General features: G+C 43.8%; 1 protein-coding gene across 1 annotated transcript in view; it reads left to right on the forward strand.

Moving 5' to 3' along the window:
- Window positions 1–8,045: 8,045 nt before the first annotated feature.
- Window positions 8,046–15,325, forward strand: part of sorcs2 (sortilin-related VPS10 domain containing receptor 2) — a gene marked incomplete at both ends in the record, with an annotated part of 274,152 nt that continues 266,872 nt past the window's right edge. The window contains one exon of the mRNA XM_080741440.1: window positions 8,046–8,453. Coding sequence (XP_080597566.1) covers window positions 8,046–8,453 — 408 coding nt within the window. The remainder of the gene's footprint in view (window positions 8,454–15,325) is intronic.

Here is a 15,325-nt window from a genome sequence, read left to right on the forward strand (position 1 = left end):
GGTGAGTAAAATGGGTTGCAAACAGTGGGATAAAAATTATTAAAAAAAAATTAAAAAAAATGTAACGTTTCATATTTTTTCTCTCTTCTCATTCTCCATGCCAGATGTCTTTCCTGCCCAACTCAAACATATCTTCAGCAGAAATAGACATCTTAAACATCACCAGAGAACTCATACAGGAGAGAAACCGTTTCACTGTGACCTGTGTGGGATAAGCTTCAACCAGAGCAGTAGTCTGAAACGACACCAGAAAATTCATACAGGTGAGAAGCCCTACACCTGTGACCAGTGTGGGACCAGGTTCAGCCATAGAAGTTATCTGAAAAAACACCAGAGAATTCATACAGGAGAGAAGCCCTACCATTGTGTCCAATGTGGGACCAGGTTCAGCCAGATAAGTGCTCTGATACAACACCAGAGAATTCATACAGGAGAAAAGCCCTACGACTGTGTCCAATGTGGGAAACAGTTCAGCCATAGAGCTAATTTAACAAAGCACGAGAGAATTCATACAGGAGAGAAACCGTTTCACTGTGACCAGTGTGGGACCAGGTTCAGCCAGCGCAATGCTCTGAAACGACATCAGAGAATTCATACAGCAGATAAACCCTACCACTGTGAGCAGTGTGGGAAACGGTTCAGCCAGCGCAATGCTCTGAAACAACACCAGAGAATTCATACAGGAGAGAAGCCCTACACCTGTGAGCAGTGTGGGAAACAGTTCAACAGGAACACACATCTCAAAAGTCATGAGAGAACTCATACAGGAGAGAAGCCCTACACCTGTCACCAATGTGGGATAAGCTTCAGCCACAGCAGCGCTCTAAAACAACACCAGAGAATTCATACAGGAGAGAAGCCCTACCACTGTGTTGAGTGTGGGACCAGGTTCAGGCAGAGAGGTCATCTGAAACAACACCAGAAAATTCATACAGGAGAGAAACTGTTTCACTGTGACCAGTGTGGGACCAGATTCAGCCAGAAAGGTTGTCTGAAACGACACCAGAGAATTCATACAGGAGAGAAACTGTTTCACTGTGACCAGTGTGGGACCAGGTTCAGCCTGAAAAGTCATCTCAAACAACACCAGAGAGTTCATACAGGAGAGAAGCCCTACCACTGTGTCCAATGTGGGAAACAGTTCAGCGATAGAGGTAATTTAACAGCGCACCAGAGAATTCATACAGGAGAGAAACCTTACACCTGTGAGCAGTGTGGAATAAGCTTCGGACAGATCAATCATCTGAAAGAACACCAAAGAATTCATATGGGAGAGAAGCCCTACACATGTGACCAGTGTGGGACCAGGTTCAGCCGGAGCAGTAATCTCAAAAGGCACCAGAGAATTTGCCTCTGATGCCCAAAGTGCCTGTTTTTAAATCCCTGCCCAAGGGTTAGAGTTGGTCCTTATCAAGGAAAACATTAATACTAATAATAGATTCACTGATGATATTTATAATTGTTTCATAATTATTATGAGCTGGCTGCCAGAGAGAGAGTGTGCACCACATTCTCTCTCTCAATGAGAGATGCTCCCTTGATGCTCTCTGACTTCTCTCTTTCTGTTGGGTAGAGTTAGCTTGGTTTAATACTGCGAGAGAGAACGCACCACCCTCTCTCTCAATGCAAATTGATGCTAACTTGACCATGTTCTCTCTCTCAGCTGATCTCTGAGTCGGCTGAAGTGGCCAACGCATATTACATGGGAGGTTGCGGCCGGTAAAAAATATATACGTATCTATTGAATACAGACAGAATCTTGTATTACCAGGATGAGAAATAATACTTGTAGAAAGGTTGTTATTTTGAGAGAGAAATGTCCTGCAAGATGTTTTATTTTGATGATAACTGTTGTAGCCAACAATCTATCTCAATATTACATTCAGTAATAGTAACGTCATCATGAGTATGTCAATGTTGTTGTGCACTCGTTATCCTTATTATCTCGTCACAATGACGTGCCCACAAAATGGTGGCTGGAACTACGTCATCCGGAGCAAGACTCCTCCCTAACTCCTCCCTAAGCCTGTTCTCTATAATGCTAAAGGCCAGTCCATACTCTCCAAAAACAAACTTTTCGTCTGAGAGTTCCGACTTTCCGACATGTAACCTTTCAGACAAAAAGTTTGGTTTCGGAGAGAGTACATGGACAGGCCTTAACACCTTGAGACAGGCACTCAGCAAGCATAGTTCACTCCCCCATCAATGAATTGCTGCTTTTACACAGATTAGCTCCACAACTGAGATGTGTTCATTTCATGAGCTTTTGATAGCTTGGCTCGTACGTCAGGCTAATTGTTTTACCCCTATTTCCAATCAATGTGATATTGCTCAATATACAACCGTTTAGAGATTTGTTCATGGTTGTCCATATATGACCCACCCACTGTACCCTGTATGCAGCGTCGGACTGGGCATCTGGACCACGGGAGAAATCCAGAATCCAGATCGGCCGCCGGGGCGATCGGCCGCTCTGTGACCACGGTGGTGTATATATGCTGGTAAAAATGCATATTGCAGAAACAAACAGCCCTAGAACAGCAGCAGAACAGCAGAAACAGCCTCATCTAGTGGTTGTATATGGGAGGTACCATACCGCCACACTAGTGGCTGCAGCAGCTGGCATAATCTGATTCCAATGAAAGCAGACGGCCGGCCGTGGTAGTATGTGGTACTATACCATTTCGTTACTAGAAGGGTTAGTATACTAAGTAAGGGATGATTCTAGTTTTAGATCAAGGAATTTTTCAACCTGAACCCTATTTATTTTCTCATCTACTTTTATCTAAATGAGTGGTGGGATTTTCACAATTTGCAGTTGCTCCTCTTGGGAGCAGTGGCTTTTGTTTCAATTTATTCCAAATCCAATGGGGTAATTGAGCACATAATCCATTTGCCCCATTGGAATACATTGAGCTGTCCCTCACTTCCTACAGTACAGGAGCAGTTGCAAATATTGAAAATCCCACCACTCATTTAAATACAAGTATATGGGAAGAAATGGTGTTTGGTACTGTTTATATTAATAAATAATGCTCAATTCTTCACGCGCGAGCATGGAGGGCCGGTCTGTTGCAAAGTCCAGGGCTGAAAATGTTTCCCAATCCGACCCTGCCTGTATGAAAATCTCAATCTGCCATCTCCCACATCAAGAAGACAGCAGCACTGGCTGCAGTTAATTTTTAAATGTATTTATTTTAATTACCTGCAGTCAGCTCACCTCATCACTTTTGATATTTTTGCTGTCATACTAACATGTGTTCAAAATAACTCCTTTTTTGTGGCTTGCAAAGTTGCACCCTCTTCAAATCTGAGGGGAGCGCTGGGGCAAATCCAGTTGAAGTTCACAGTGTAATTCAAGCTCTGTTTATCTGCTTTGTTTTCTTGCTCATATAGACGATACAGATTGTGCAGACACATTGGAGACTCCAATATGTACTCCTGTCTGCGGCCTTGTTGGCATTTTATGTACCACAACTGCTCTTGCATGCACCGACTCAACAGCAGTATCAAAAGCCCCAGTAGGAGATGCAATTAGAGGCAGTATTCTGTCTGAAATCATGGAGGATGCACACACTCTGCTGTGTGTATTCCCTTGTTTGTTTGCCGATGTTTGTGGGCCTGCTGCACTACCTTTCACCTCTTCTCATAAGAACCTCTGGCAGAGAATGGACAAACACTGCAAGAAACCAAACAGTGCTGAAGTTAACAATTTGTTGCTCCCTGTCTTCTAATGTTAACGCTGTAGCACGTCAATGTATTGTGGATTGTTATGTGATTGTTTCATGTCATTGTTTGTGTGTTGTGCCTGAGGACACTCTGGAAGATGAGATGATGCATCTCAAGGGTTCTATCCTCCAATACGATTTCCAAAAAGCACTGAACAGACACCGTGAATGGCAATAAAGCTATCAATTAGTTCAGAGCATACCAGATTCGGCCACGATTTCCATCGAAAAGTGTCTTCTGCCGACAGGGAGCCATCGGGAGCTTGTTGTGGGGCAGGAATTTAAGGGAGGCCACGAAGGCCATGGCTTTCATTGCCCCGCAGTTGGGCCTTGTGCCCCTCAAAAAGGAAATGATAATATATATTTTTTTAAATCACACCCAGTGTGAAGTGAGCGGTGCCTTTTATGAGTTCATTTCATTAAGCGTCCCACCAGGCTTGGCCTGTACCACTTTCTCCTCTCTCTCTTTCTTGCCAATTATGTAGACATCAGTATCTCTTTCTTGTCATGCATTCACCAGTGTGTCTTTCTTGTCATGCACACCAGTGTCTTTTGTTAAGATTCTGAATTATTAACTCCCCTGATTCCACATCTTTAAACCAATCCAGTAACTTTGATTGGTGCAGGGCTGAGCATGGATCAGATTGTAAATACTATTATTTAATTCAAATTTAGACTAAAATGTTGTTTTAAAAGATGGTCTTCCTGCCCTGGCATTTGGCCTTTGTGCCCTGAAAAATGGACAACACCAAAGGGCAAGTGGCTTTGTCTCTAAAATGAGAGGCCTGCCTACACGACCCATGCCGTTATTAGACTTACTGCTTTTTAATAATTCATCCATTAGTCCAATGGCCCATTATTCTGACGTCCCAATACTGACAAATGTTAGGTTAGCGTGAGGTTAGGGTTAGTTCTAATGCGCGTCGACGGAACAATGGTACTAAGTTAGGGCCAGTCAGACTAATGGCTTCCACCAATACATTTAGTGAGCTTTTTAGTGATAAAATTCAATCGAATTACACAAGCTGACAATACACCACTACCATCGCCTGTGATGGATAAAGTACATCCATCACAAGTGCTCAAAAGAGGACTTTTTCTTTTTTTTTTAAACTTCCTTTCACAATTTTGATGTTGACCTTCTTTATGATGTTGAGGTCTAGGATTCTTTTTTCTTTTTTACCTTGATCTTGATTGTGACAGGGAACTCTGATCTCTCTGACTACAAAATGTATACATTTTTAATACAGTACGTTCTGTAATGCATAGTTCACACAGTGCACACAGCACACATCATATACTGTACAATCAGTAGAAGTGCAAATGTACCCAACATGCATGCACAGACATAAAGCAAACCTGCACGCTACTGTATACTGTACGTATAAACGTAACAACACGCCCTGATTTCTGACTGTTATGATGTTTTGCATAGGCTACAGTGTATATGTGTAATTCTGGCTGTGTGTACTTCTAATAAAGTATTAAATCATCAATATTACCATATAGTTTAACCACAGTGACATTAATCGATCCAGTCTGTGATGATGTACATTATGTTTTCAAGAAATAAACAGTTTTCTCTCCTACTCAGGAGGCTATTTGCATGGCAGAAACGATAATATTTATGTTGGCTCATTTGTATCTGTACAATGAAACAACTCTCTCTCACACTCTCTCTCACACGCACGCACGCGCGCACGCACGCACACACACACACACACACACATACACACACACACGCATGCACGCACACCCCGCTTGTTGTTTTGTGCAGAGGAGACATCTGACCCATCACTGGCACTCCTGACCTAAGGGTTAATCCAACTTCTTCCTATAATTGGATAGGAGAAGGTGGGACAGAGAACTAATGGGATTAAATGTGAGCTTTGGCCTATAATCACGGTGGGTCACCAGCATACAAATAGCTTTTATTTCTCTTTCAGGGCAGCTAACAGTGAAGATGGAGGTTAATTTCTCTTAGCATTAGTGGGCTGCATGATGTAGCATACTGTATATGCACCCGATGTCAGGGAAGTATGGCCTACCAATTCAAAGAAATAATGTAATTATTAACATTGTTGTTGATGCGGGCTACTCTGGTGCGATATGCTCTTAGACCAGGGGTCTTCAGCAGGGGGTCTGGGACATCTAGGGGGTCCTAGGAGTTACTACAGGGAGTCCACCCAATGATAGGACTTTTTTTTTACATTGACAATTCTCTATTCTGAGGAGACATCTACAAGCTCACATCTTTGCAGATCGTCTATTTTCAGCAAAGAGGTGTGGTGTAGAGGGGAAAAGAGCAGGCCAAGTACAGAGAGAAAGGTCGAGTTTACTAGGCCTAAGTGTTGAGTGGTTAAGTGGTTAAATGTCTCAAAAATACATTAACATGAATCCAAAATATACTGATGATCATGCATGTCAAACAATGAAAATCTATGAAATCTATGAAAATGTTTAATCTGCAACACAATGTTATACGATGAGTAGTGGAGATGCCTCCTTCATCTCTCTCTCAGCCAGGGGGTCCTAGCTAGGGGGTCCTTGGCCTGAAATACTCCTGTCTTAGACCAATACCATTTATAAAAGTGATGGGTCGCACACAGAATGAAAAGAGTGAGTTTAACATTTTATTTCCTCTCCATTTCTTTACAATGAAGGATTTTGTACTTCAATGGAGCATCGCAGTGGGCGTGGTTTTCTGGGGTCACTTAATATTCCCCATTCATTTTCGCCATAGACTTTTACAAAGATATTTATAACAATTATGTTACGCCTCGGACCAAGCCATCCAGGATGGAGGTGAATCATGAACATACAACCTTTGATCCTATGTGAAAACATATTTTAATATTACATTATTTGATATACTACATTTAATAAATACCCTTTGTTTAGCGAATTTCAAAATGTTCTCTTCATAGAAACAAAGGTTTCATGTTCATGATTCACCTCCATCCTGGATGGCTTGGTCCGAGGCGTAACATAATTGTTATAAATATTTTTGTAAAAGTCTATGGCGAAAATGAATGGGGAATATTAAGTGACCCCAGAAAACCACGCCCACTGCGATGCTCTATAGGCCTATGTCATATTCAGACACTCAAATCCTCTCCCGGAATGTAAAACACTAGAGGTTCGCGGGCCTTCGGCCCGCTCACATCTAGTAAAAAAAAAAAAAAAAAAAAAAAAAGGAAAAAAAGAACTTAAAAGAACTTAAAAAAAAAAAAAATGGGGGGGGGGGGACTATTGTGGCGGAACTATTGTGCCGCAGCGCACGTTTCCGGTCAGACATATTTGACCGCCAGACGCACTTCCGGTGTTGTCCGCAAATCTTTCTTGTGTGGATCAGCTGCCTCTGAGATTGAGTGGGCTGAGTGGGGCTGGGCGTGGGCAGCGTGGGCTGGGTGGAGCGTAACCGTGACAACAGCTGCTTGCAGGCTGGTGCAGGCTTGTTGTATGGGCTGGTGTAGGGTTACAGATCCATTGGCTGGGCGGACGTTAAGATCCCCTGGACTGGGGGACGTTATAGCCAATTGGAGTGCTGCATTTGGTCTGTTGGTGACACTCAAATACCGCTGGCTGCAGTTCTAAAATGTAATATAAGATTTAGGCTACTGTGTCTGCAGTAGGCCTAGGCTAGGCAGGCTGTAAGTGATAAAGAAATGTGTTCAAATAAAGCTACATATTCTGATAGTAGCCGAATCGTTATAGCATTCATTCAGCAAAATGAGTCCCTCCATCTCTCCAGCTCTTTTAGTAAACAGAAAATACATTTTCAGGTAGGACACCAATCCCACCAGGAGAGACAACACATTTACATGTATCAGCTTGAATTTGAGTGTTTCAGTTCCAATTTTGTCTGCACTTTTGTTTCATCTCTTCCAATTTCACTTGTTTATCCTGGCTGTGTAGATACTGAAGTAACACTTTTCTTTCTGTTATCACTTATACACACACCCTTAATGTGTATAGGCCTATCATGGCACCATAAGTTCTAGTGATATTGAAGGTCGTGAGTGAGTTTAGTCAAAATGCGTCATAAGGTGACTGTACCGCCAGATGGCGCCAGTGTGACGTCTGCCGGCCCCTGGTTGGCACGCAGAGCAGAGCGCGTTGTTTCCCCCTGCTGCCTGGCTGGATCCACTCCCCTCCCTCCCTCTCCGGCTCTCTGGCTCTCCGTTTCTCTCTCTTCTCACTCGGCGCACAGTTGATCTATGTCTCTCTCTCTTTCTCTCGGCGTACAGTATATCCATCTATCTCCTGCTCGCTTCGGCAGTCTCTCAATCAGTGTCCACGATTAGGAGCGCTACCATGGCGCGAAGCACATTACCTTTGCGCCCCAGCGGAACCGTCTCCGCGCACCTACGCGCGGCCGTGATGATGATGTTGATCGCCCTGGCTTGGATGTCACTGCCGGGCACCGTGCGCGGTGACAGCTGGGTTTTAAACCGGAGCGGCGGCGGCGGGGAACATACGCTTGACAGCGGCGGAGGAGGAGGCGCGGCGGGCGGGGGAGACGAGCGGGGCTCCCCGCCGGCTCTGCCGGGCGGAGATGATGGCGAGGTGCAGGGCGGCGGCGGCGGCGTGGAGCACAGCTGGCCCCGGTTCAGGAGAGCCCTGTCCCGGGACAAACTGTCCCTGCTCAGCAGCTCCTTCGTGCTCAAAGGGGACGCCACGCACAACCAGGCGATGGTGCACTGGACGGGAGAGAACAGCAGCGTAAGTAGCAAACACTGTCTGTGCACCTCATCATCTCCCCGTAGCTCACCGTGGCACGGCTGGCAGCGCCACGACGCACGCCAAGTCGACTCGAAACAAGTTATTGTTCTCGCTCTGTGCGAGTGTACTGTACACACACACACACACACACACACACACACACACACACACACACACACACACACACACACACACACACACACACACACACACACACACACATCATCATCATTCATGCACTACATGGTTCCGTTCCGACTTCCGACCCCTGGCTCTGTATACGTCATGTTTTACGCATCCATGCCATCATACTGTTCGCTGTTCAGCGTCACATTTTAAAAAGGATAGCAGGTGTGTTTGATTGATTTGATTGATTAATTGATTGATTGAATACTGCAGTTCAGCATACAGGAGGACAGCACAGTTCAGATACACGGTCTAGTAGGATTTAAACCCATGGAAACACTATGGCTTGTTTACACTGGGGTCCTCCTTTTGTAGGCCTATCAACATTGTTGGCACACAGTCCCACGCACAGTATAGTGTTGTTTGGTGACGGGGGCGCGCTCTTAGGGACCCAAGCGTGTCAGAGTCAGAGTCAGAGAGTCGTGCATGCGACGTCAGGTCAGTCACATGAAGGCAGCATTGGCTAAAATATTGATGGAGCTTTCTAGACATCAATTTTTCAGGGCGTGTTGCCTGTTTAGGGGCTGAAACACAACTCACGCGTATCTTGAGCAGCCCTTTTAGTTTTATGTGCCGCACAACGCAACGGCACACAACAACATGTGAACCGCAGTCAGTGTGCGGGTCAAATGCAGGGGTGGGACACTGGGACTGTAAAGTAACTATATGTAGACCTATATGTATTCAAGATTTCAAGTAGGCTATAATTAGGCTAATGTCTCTAATTAATTGAGTACAAAATGCCCAGGACGAGGACGGAAAGTCCTGTTCTGGCGAAGCCCGAACTGGCGAAGTGGGGATTTGTCTCCTACCGTAGCGATCTGGCGAATCGATTGTCCACGACACTGCAAGCGGCGCGAAGGCCAGCGGACCTTGGTCCTGCTCTTCGCCCCCGAGCGCCGCAGGCGCGAGTGGCCGCGAAGAGCGGGCCAGGGCCGCGCGGCCGGCGGAGCGCCGCGCGAGTTACGAAGCCGTGGTGAATGCAATCGTTATATTTATGCCCAGGCCGTAAGGCCTGGGCAAGCGCACGATAAACGCCCTGTCCAGAAGACGTTCGCCAGATCGCTACGGTATCGGACATTTCCCCACTTCGCCAGTTCGGGCTTCGCCTAAAAGGTACGTGCCCCAAAAGGACCTTGTAGCCTAGGCCTGAACTGTAGCCTACTGTCCTGTGCTGTGCTTGTCCTATGCGACTAATGCGAACTTCTAATACATTATCCAATCAACCAATCAATCAATATAGCTACTTAAATAGGCCTACCATTTTGAGTTTTTTTTTGTACTTTCTAATTTTCTGTACTTTTGTCTACTCCACTACATGTAACAAAAATAGGCCATTATAGGTCTACTTTTACTCCACTCAAATTATATTTTGCTGATATAAATTATTATATTATAATAACACATACCGACTTACCCCCGACTTACCCCCTTTATACAATGCTATTTGAAAAGGGCTGATCTACAAGCTCACAAGTCGTGATGAGACATGCTGTGAGCTTGTATTTTCAAACAGTTTAGTACTTTTACTTTTGGTGCCAATACTTTTGTACTTTATACTCAAATAACACTTTTGATACAGGCCTTGTAACATTGATTGATTGATTGAATACTTTATTAGCAGTTTTGCTTTTTTTTAAAAGGCACTGGAAGGTACAGTTCAATACAAGGTCTGCTAAGAGGATTTAAACCCAAGAAATGGCTTGTTTCCATTGGGGTCATTTGTACTCAATTCATCGAAGTAGCAGAGCATTATATTGTGGTATTGCTACTTTTACTTAAGTCAAAATATCTGAGTACTTCCTCCACCACTGGTCAAATGAGCCCAGTAAACAAAGAAGGGTCTTTGTGATGCTATTGACAGACGCACCATGCAGCCAGGGGTCTGGTGGTAATGTCTGGTGGCGATGTCTCTCCCAAATCAAAGCTTTTCAGGCTGCACTGTGGCGCGCTGCACTTTCTAAACGTGAAACTTACTTCACTTTTATGTTAACTTGTTGTAGCAAGAAAAGAAAACAAAGACACAAAAACTAAACCAAGTGGGCCTACAAGCCTTGAGCAAGAAGATACAGTAGATACATCATTATGCTCTATGCTATAGGCCTATACAGATGTATAGGCTATATTTCTTATCTTATGTTGAATAATTGTTTCGACTGTAGGTCGCAGTTTAGTATGTGAACGGTCACAGCTTGTCCGTATGTGTGTATCTCTGTCTATAACGCCTGACACTGCGGTTCTATTGGTTTGTCGACTGCGATGTCAGGGGAACCACTCTTAACAGAATGGGTTTGCCTCTCTGACATGATGTGACATCACTATGATTGACATTAACTAACTATTATGCCCATATATGGAGTTCCCTGATGTCATCAATATTAAGCCCATATCTAACAGGTCTTCATATGGGAATGCCCATATATGGAGGCCAGATCGGCCACATATACCACACTAACGGCTGGTTCTACAGACAGGGATCTCCATGTATGGGCATAAAAGGGTAAGATGTCAGATGACATCATAGGACTTTCACATAACAAATAACTGAGTAAGCATGTTTGGGCTCTTACAGCATATCTCCATATACAGTACATGGATCTCCATATATGGGTACCAGGGGTCTCCATATATGGGTACCAGGGGTCTCCATATATGGGTACCAGGGGTCTCCATATATGGGTAACTGGTCCGATATACAACACTGGCCAGACCTCTCATGTTGCCCTGAAGTGTCTTACTAGTTATATACAATTATTTAGGCTACAAACCCTGTCATTCAGTACACAATGGATCCAAAAGCAGGATAAAGTTGATAGATAGATAATGATGTGGCGTGCAGAGCATTATTCTGTCCATAGCATGATGTGCTAACAGCAATCTGCTTGACTTATTGGATTTCTGTCTTCTGACATTCACACGTGAGCCCCCAAGGTCCCGTAATAAAACATTTCTCACAATTTACTCTTTCTTGTCACCTTGATGAAAACATCTGTCTTTTCTGTCTATTTTCTGTCTATTTTCTGTCTATCTTCTTTTATTTTACTTTCTTTTCTTCTCTTTTCTTTTCTCCTTTCTTTTCTTTATGAAGTGACTCCTTCACAAGGCTTATTGGCTCAGCCAGGCTCTCCAGCAGTGGTGTAGAACTAACTTAGTACATTTACTCAAGTACTGTTAGGTACTTGAATGCAGGACTTTTACTTGTATCAAAGTATTTCCTACACTGTCGGTATCGCTTATCTTATTTAAATATAAAACTGAGCACTTCTTCCACCACTGTTCTCCAGTCACCCAGCCACCCGAGGCCGGGTCCCCATGGGGCCCCTGCTGCTCTTTGACTCCCCCTCAGTTAAACTTGGCAGGGGCCCCCGCACAGTCAGAAAAGGTCGGCGGTGCAGCGGAGTTCAGCGGCCCCATGCATGCGGCCCTAATAAAACGCGGACAAACGCTGCCATTCAGTCTGACTAAAGGATGACATTTATGGATATTAAGTGTGAGGAAGTGAATGTCTGCCTCCGCTCCTCTCATTTCACACATGTCACACCAGGCAGGATTTGTTTCCCAGTGCAAGATGAGCGGAGGCTCACTATATTAGAGGCGTGTATCTATTCTGCATCTTGCATGAGGCAAGACCCAAATTCAGAGTGAATATTTTTAACTCAAATCCTCACTTCTGGGGTCCCCGGGACAGAATATTTTGAGATGGGCGTCCATGGCCAAATACGTATCATTTTGGGGGTCCTTGACAGTTTGAGAACCGCTGATATAGGCAGATTCTTTAATGTATTCTAAATCCTAACAGTTTTCTGAAAAACGTATGTTGCTACAGTATATGTGGTTCTCAAACTTTGTCATCTACATCTACAACTTTGTCATCTACATGTTCACACCGGCTATTTTCAAAATCTTTGCCTCTAATATTTGACAATTTGGCAAATGTTTAATTTTTTATTTTAAAGGTATTAAAAAGATCTTAAATTGTCACTTTAGAAACGTGCATATACCCTCTATACACTTAAACTTAATGTTGGTTTGTTTACTGTTGAGTGAGAAAGCAATGTTGCACATTAACTTAATCATCTGGGGACCCGCCAAAATAATTGGGGGTCCCGACCCAGAGGTTGAGAACCACTGGAGTAGAGAACGTGTCGTCTCTCCAATCAGCTGTTTTCTGTGGGTTTGTGTGGCCTCGGTGGGAAGCAGAGTCCTGTCATTACTTTGTTGAGTCTTCTTTGACTGGTCAAGTGTCTGAGGGAGAAATGGTGATCTGACTGCCAGGCATCCTCGCATATTACACTGCATGTGTGTCCTTGAAAAGTGAAAATTTAAGTGTGTTGTGAGAGTATTATATTATGTGTGCATGTGTGTGTGCTTCTTATACCGTATGTATGCAGATCATGTCTTCATTCTTTTGTTCTCATGGTCATGAGCAGCCATGCACATCTGATGCTGGCAAGCGGTTGTTGTGCACGTGTGTGTGTGTGTGTGTGTGTGTGTGTGTGTGTGTGTGTGTGTGTGTGTGTGTGTGTGTGTGTGTGTGTGGAGCTGTGTTGACATGTTTTAACATCCACATGTATTATGTACAGACAGTGAAAGTAAAAGAGGGCGTGGCCGAGGATTACAAAGAGACACAAGAAGGCTGGCAGCTCAGAACAATGGGATCGGGTTAATATGATAGCGGATGGATGGATGCATTGGTGGCATAACAACGCATTATCAGCTTGTAGATCGGTAATTCTCAAATAGCCAAAATGGGGTTAAAGTGTTTAAACTGACTTTGATGCTATATTGACACATTTAGTTGGGGACCCCCTTTGAGGACCCATGGGGTCCCTGGACTGGACTGTTTTCCACACAGATAAAAATGGTAAAAAAAATAAAAAATAAATGTATGTTGCTATACTGTATATATAGCTAAATTCTAAAATGACACAGATGCTTTCCCTGTTTTAATGGGTTAATTGACTTGTATAATCGTCGCTGTTAGGCAGGAACTTTGCTTATGTCCAAAACTGTTACTTTTCAGGAAATGTTTTCCGATGGTTGTAGTTACTATTTTGTCACAATCTCTTTGGATGGTTTCAACAGCATTAACATCAACTCATCAACCTAAGCCAGTGGGGTCCAGGGACCCTCAGGGTTCCTTGAGGGGGTTCCAAATGGACCCTTACACGAGTTCAGTGATGAAGGTCCTTGAAATTAAAACGTTTGAGAAACACTTACTTATACTGTATAAGTAAGTCTTTGTCAAACTTTTTAATTTCAAGGACCTCCAGTAGCCTATGTATGGCTGCATACATACATACATATGCAGCCATGTGCTCACACACTAATGTGGGCACCACTGCACTTGCACAAAAGCATGCCCTTCTGATATCCATATATATATATATATATATACAGTATTCGAGTTGTATAGCTTCACCTCTGCGATGCATAACCTCCATACCTACACCCTGAAGCCATACGGCTCCATTTGGGTCCGTCCTCTTACAATCGGGGAAAACGGTGGAGCTTGTAGATCAGCTATTTTCGGCGCACAGCGCACGGCACAGGGCGGGCGACGCAACCAAGCATAACAGGGCTTTTCCTGAAGGGAGGCGACGCTGTTGAAAGACCTCTCTTTGTGTTTGTCCCTCCATGTGTCACTCTCACTCCCTATGTCTCTCTCTCTCCCCATCTCTCTCTCTCACACTCTCTTTCTCTCTCTCTCTCTCTCTTAAGAAATAGTTGACTAGCCTTAGGGCTTTTCTCTCTATATCTGGTCAGTGGTGATGAATTGAGTGTGTGCGCGCGCGCGTGCGTGCGTGTCCTTGCGTGTGTTTGTGTGGTTGTGAATGAGTTTTCTCTGTTGTGTTGCTTGCTCCTTGCCTTGGAGGACAGGGAGAGTGAAAAGGGCCTTACCTAATGTGTCAGCATACTGGTCACCGTTTTTTCTTTTCTTCTTTTTTTTTTATACACTCACGCGTGCACGTGCATGTGGATGTTTGCGCATGTCCCTGACTGTGTCTATGGCATGTTCTTTATGCGTGTGTGTGTGTGTGTGTGTGTGTGTGTGTGTGTGTGTGTGTGCGTGTGCGTGTGCGTGTGCGTGTGCACATGTGCGTGTGTTGCCATGTGGCTGGTGGCCGGTCCCACAGTAGCGCGGGTGATTAACGAGCGACACACATAGGCGCTGACAGTCCAAACGCTCGCCGCTCCCTCCCCTCCGCCACTGGGGAATCATGGGTAATTTCTGCCACTTCTTGGTTTAAGAGCTCTCTGGGGGCAAGATGCAGAAGGAAACTTGGAAATATGTATCGAAATACAATATGAAAAAGTACAGCTACACTGTAAAAATTTTAAAGTTGAGAAAACTCAAAATTTTAAGGCAACAAACTTCAGAAAACTTTTAAGTTAGACAACCAAACATAAACTTTTAAGTTTTGAACTTGAGTTGTTTGAACTTAAAATTCTTTGTTGCCCCAACTTATATAGGTTTTGCATTGGTTTGTTCTACTTTCAATTCTGAGTTGCCCCAACTTATAATTTTATGTTTTGTGTTTTAATGATATATTTTATGTTTAGCTTAACTTTCAATTCTGAGTTACCCCAACTTATAATTTTATATTTTGTATTTTAATTATATATTTTATGTTTAGCTTAACTTTCAATTCTTAGTTGCCCCAACTTATAATTTTATATTTTAT

The sequence above is a fragment of the Nannobrachium achirus genome, assembly GCF_963921795.1.
Source record: "Nannobrachium achirus genome assembly, chromosome: 14".
Taxonomy (NCBI): domain Eukaryota; kingdom Metazoa; phylum Chordata; class Actinopteri; order Myctophiformes; family Myctophidae; genus Nannobrachium; species Nannobrachium achirus.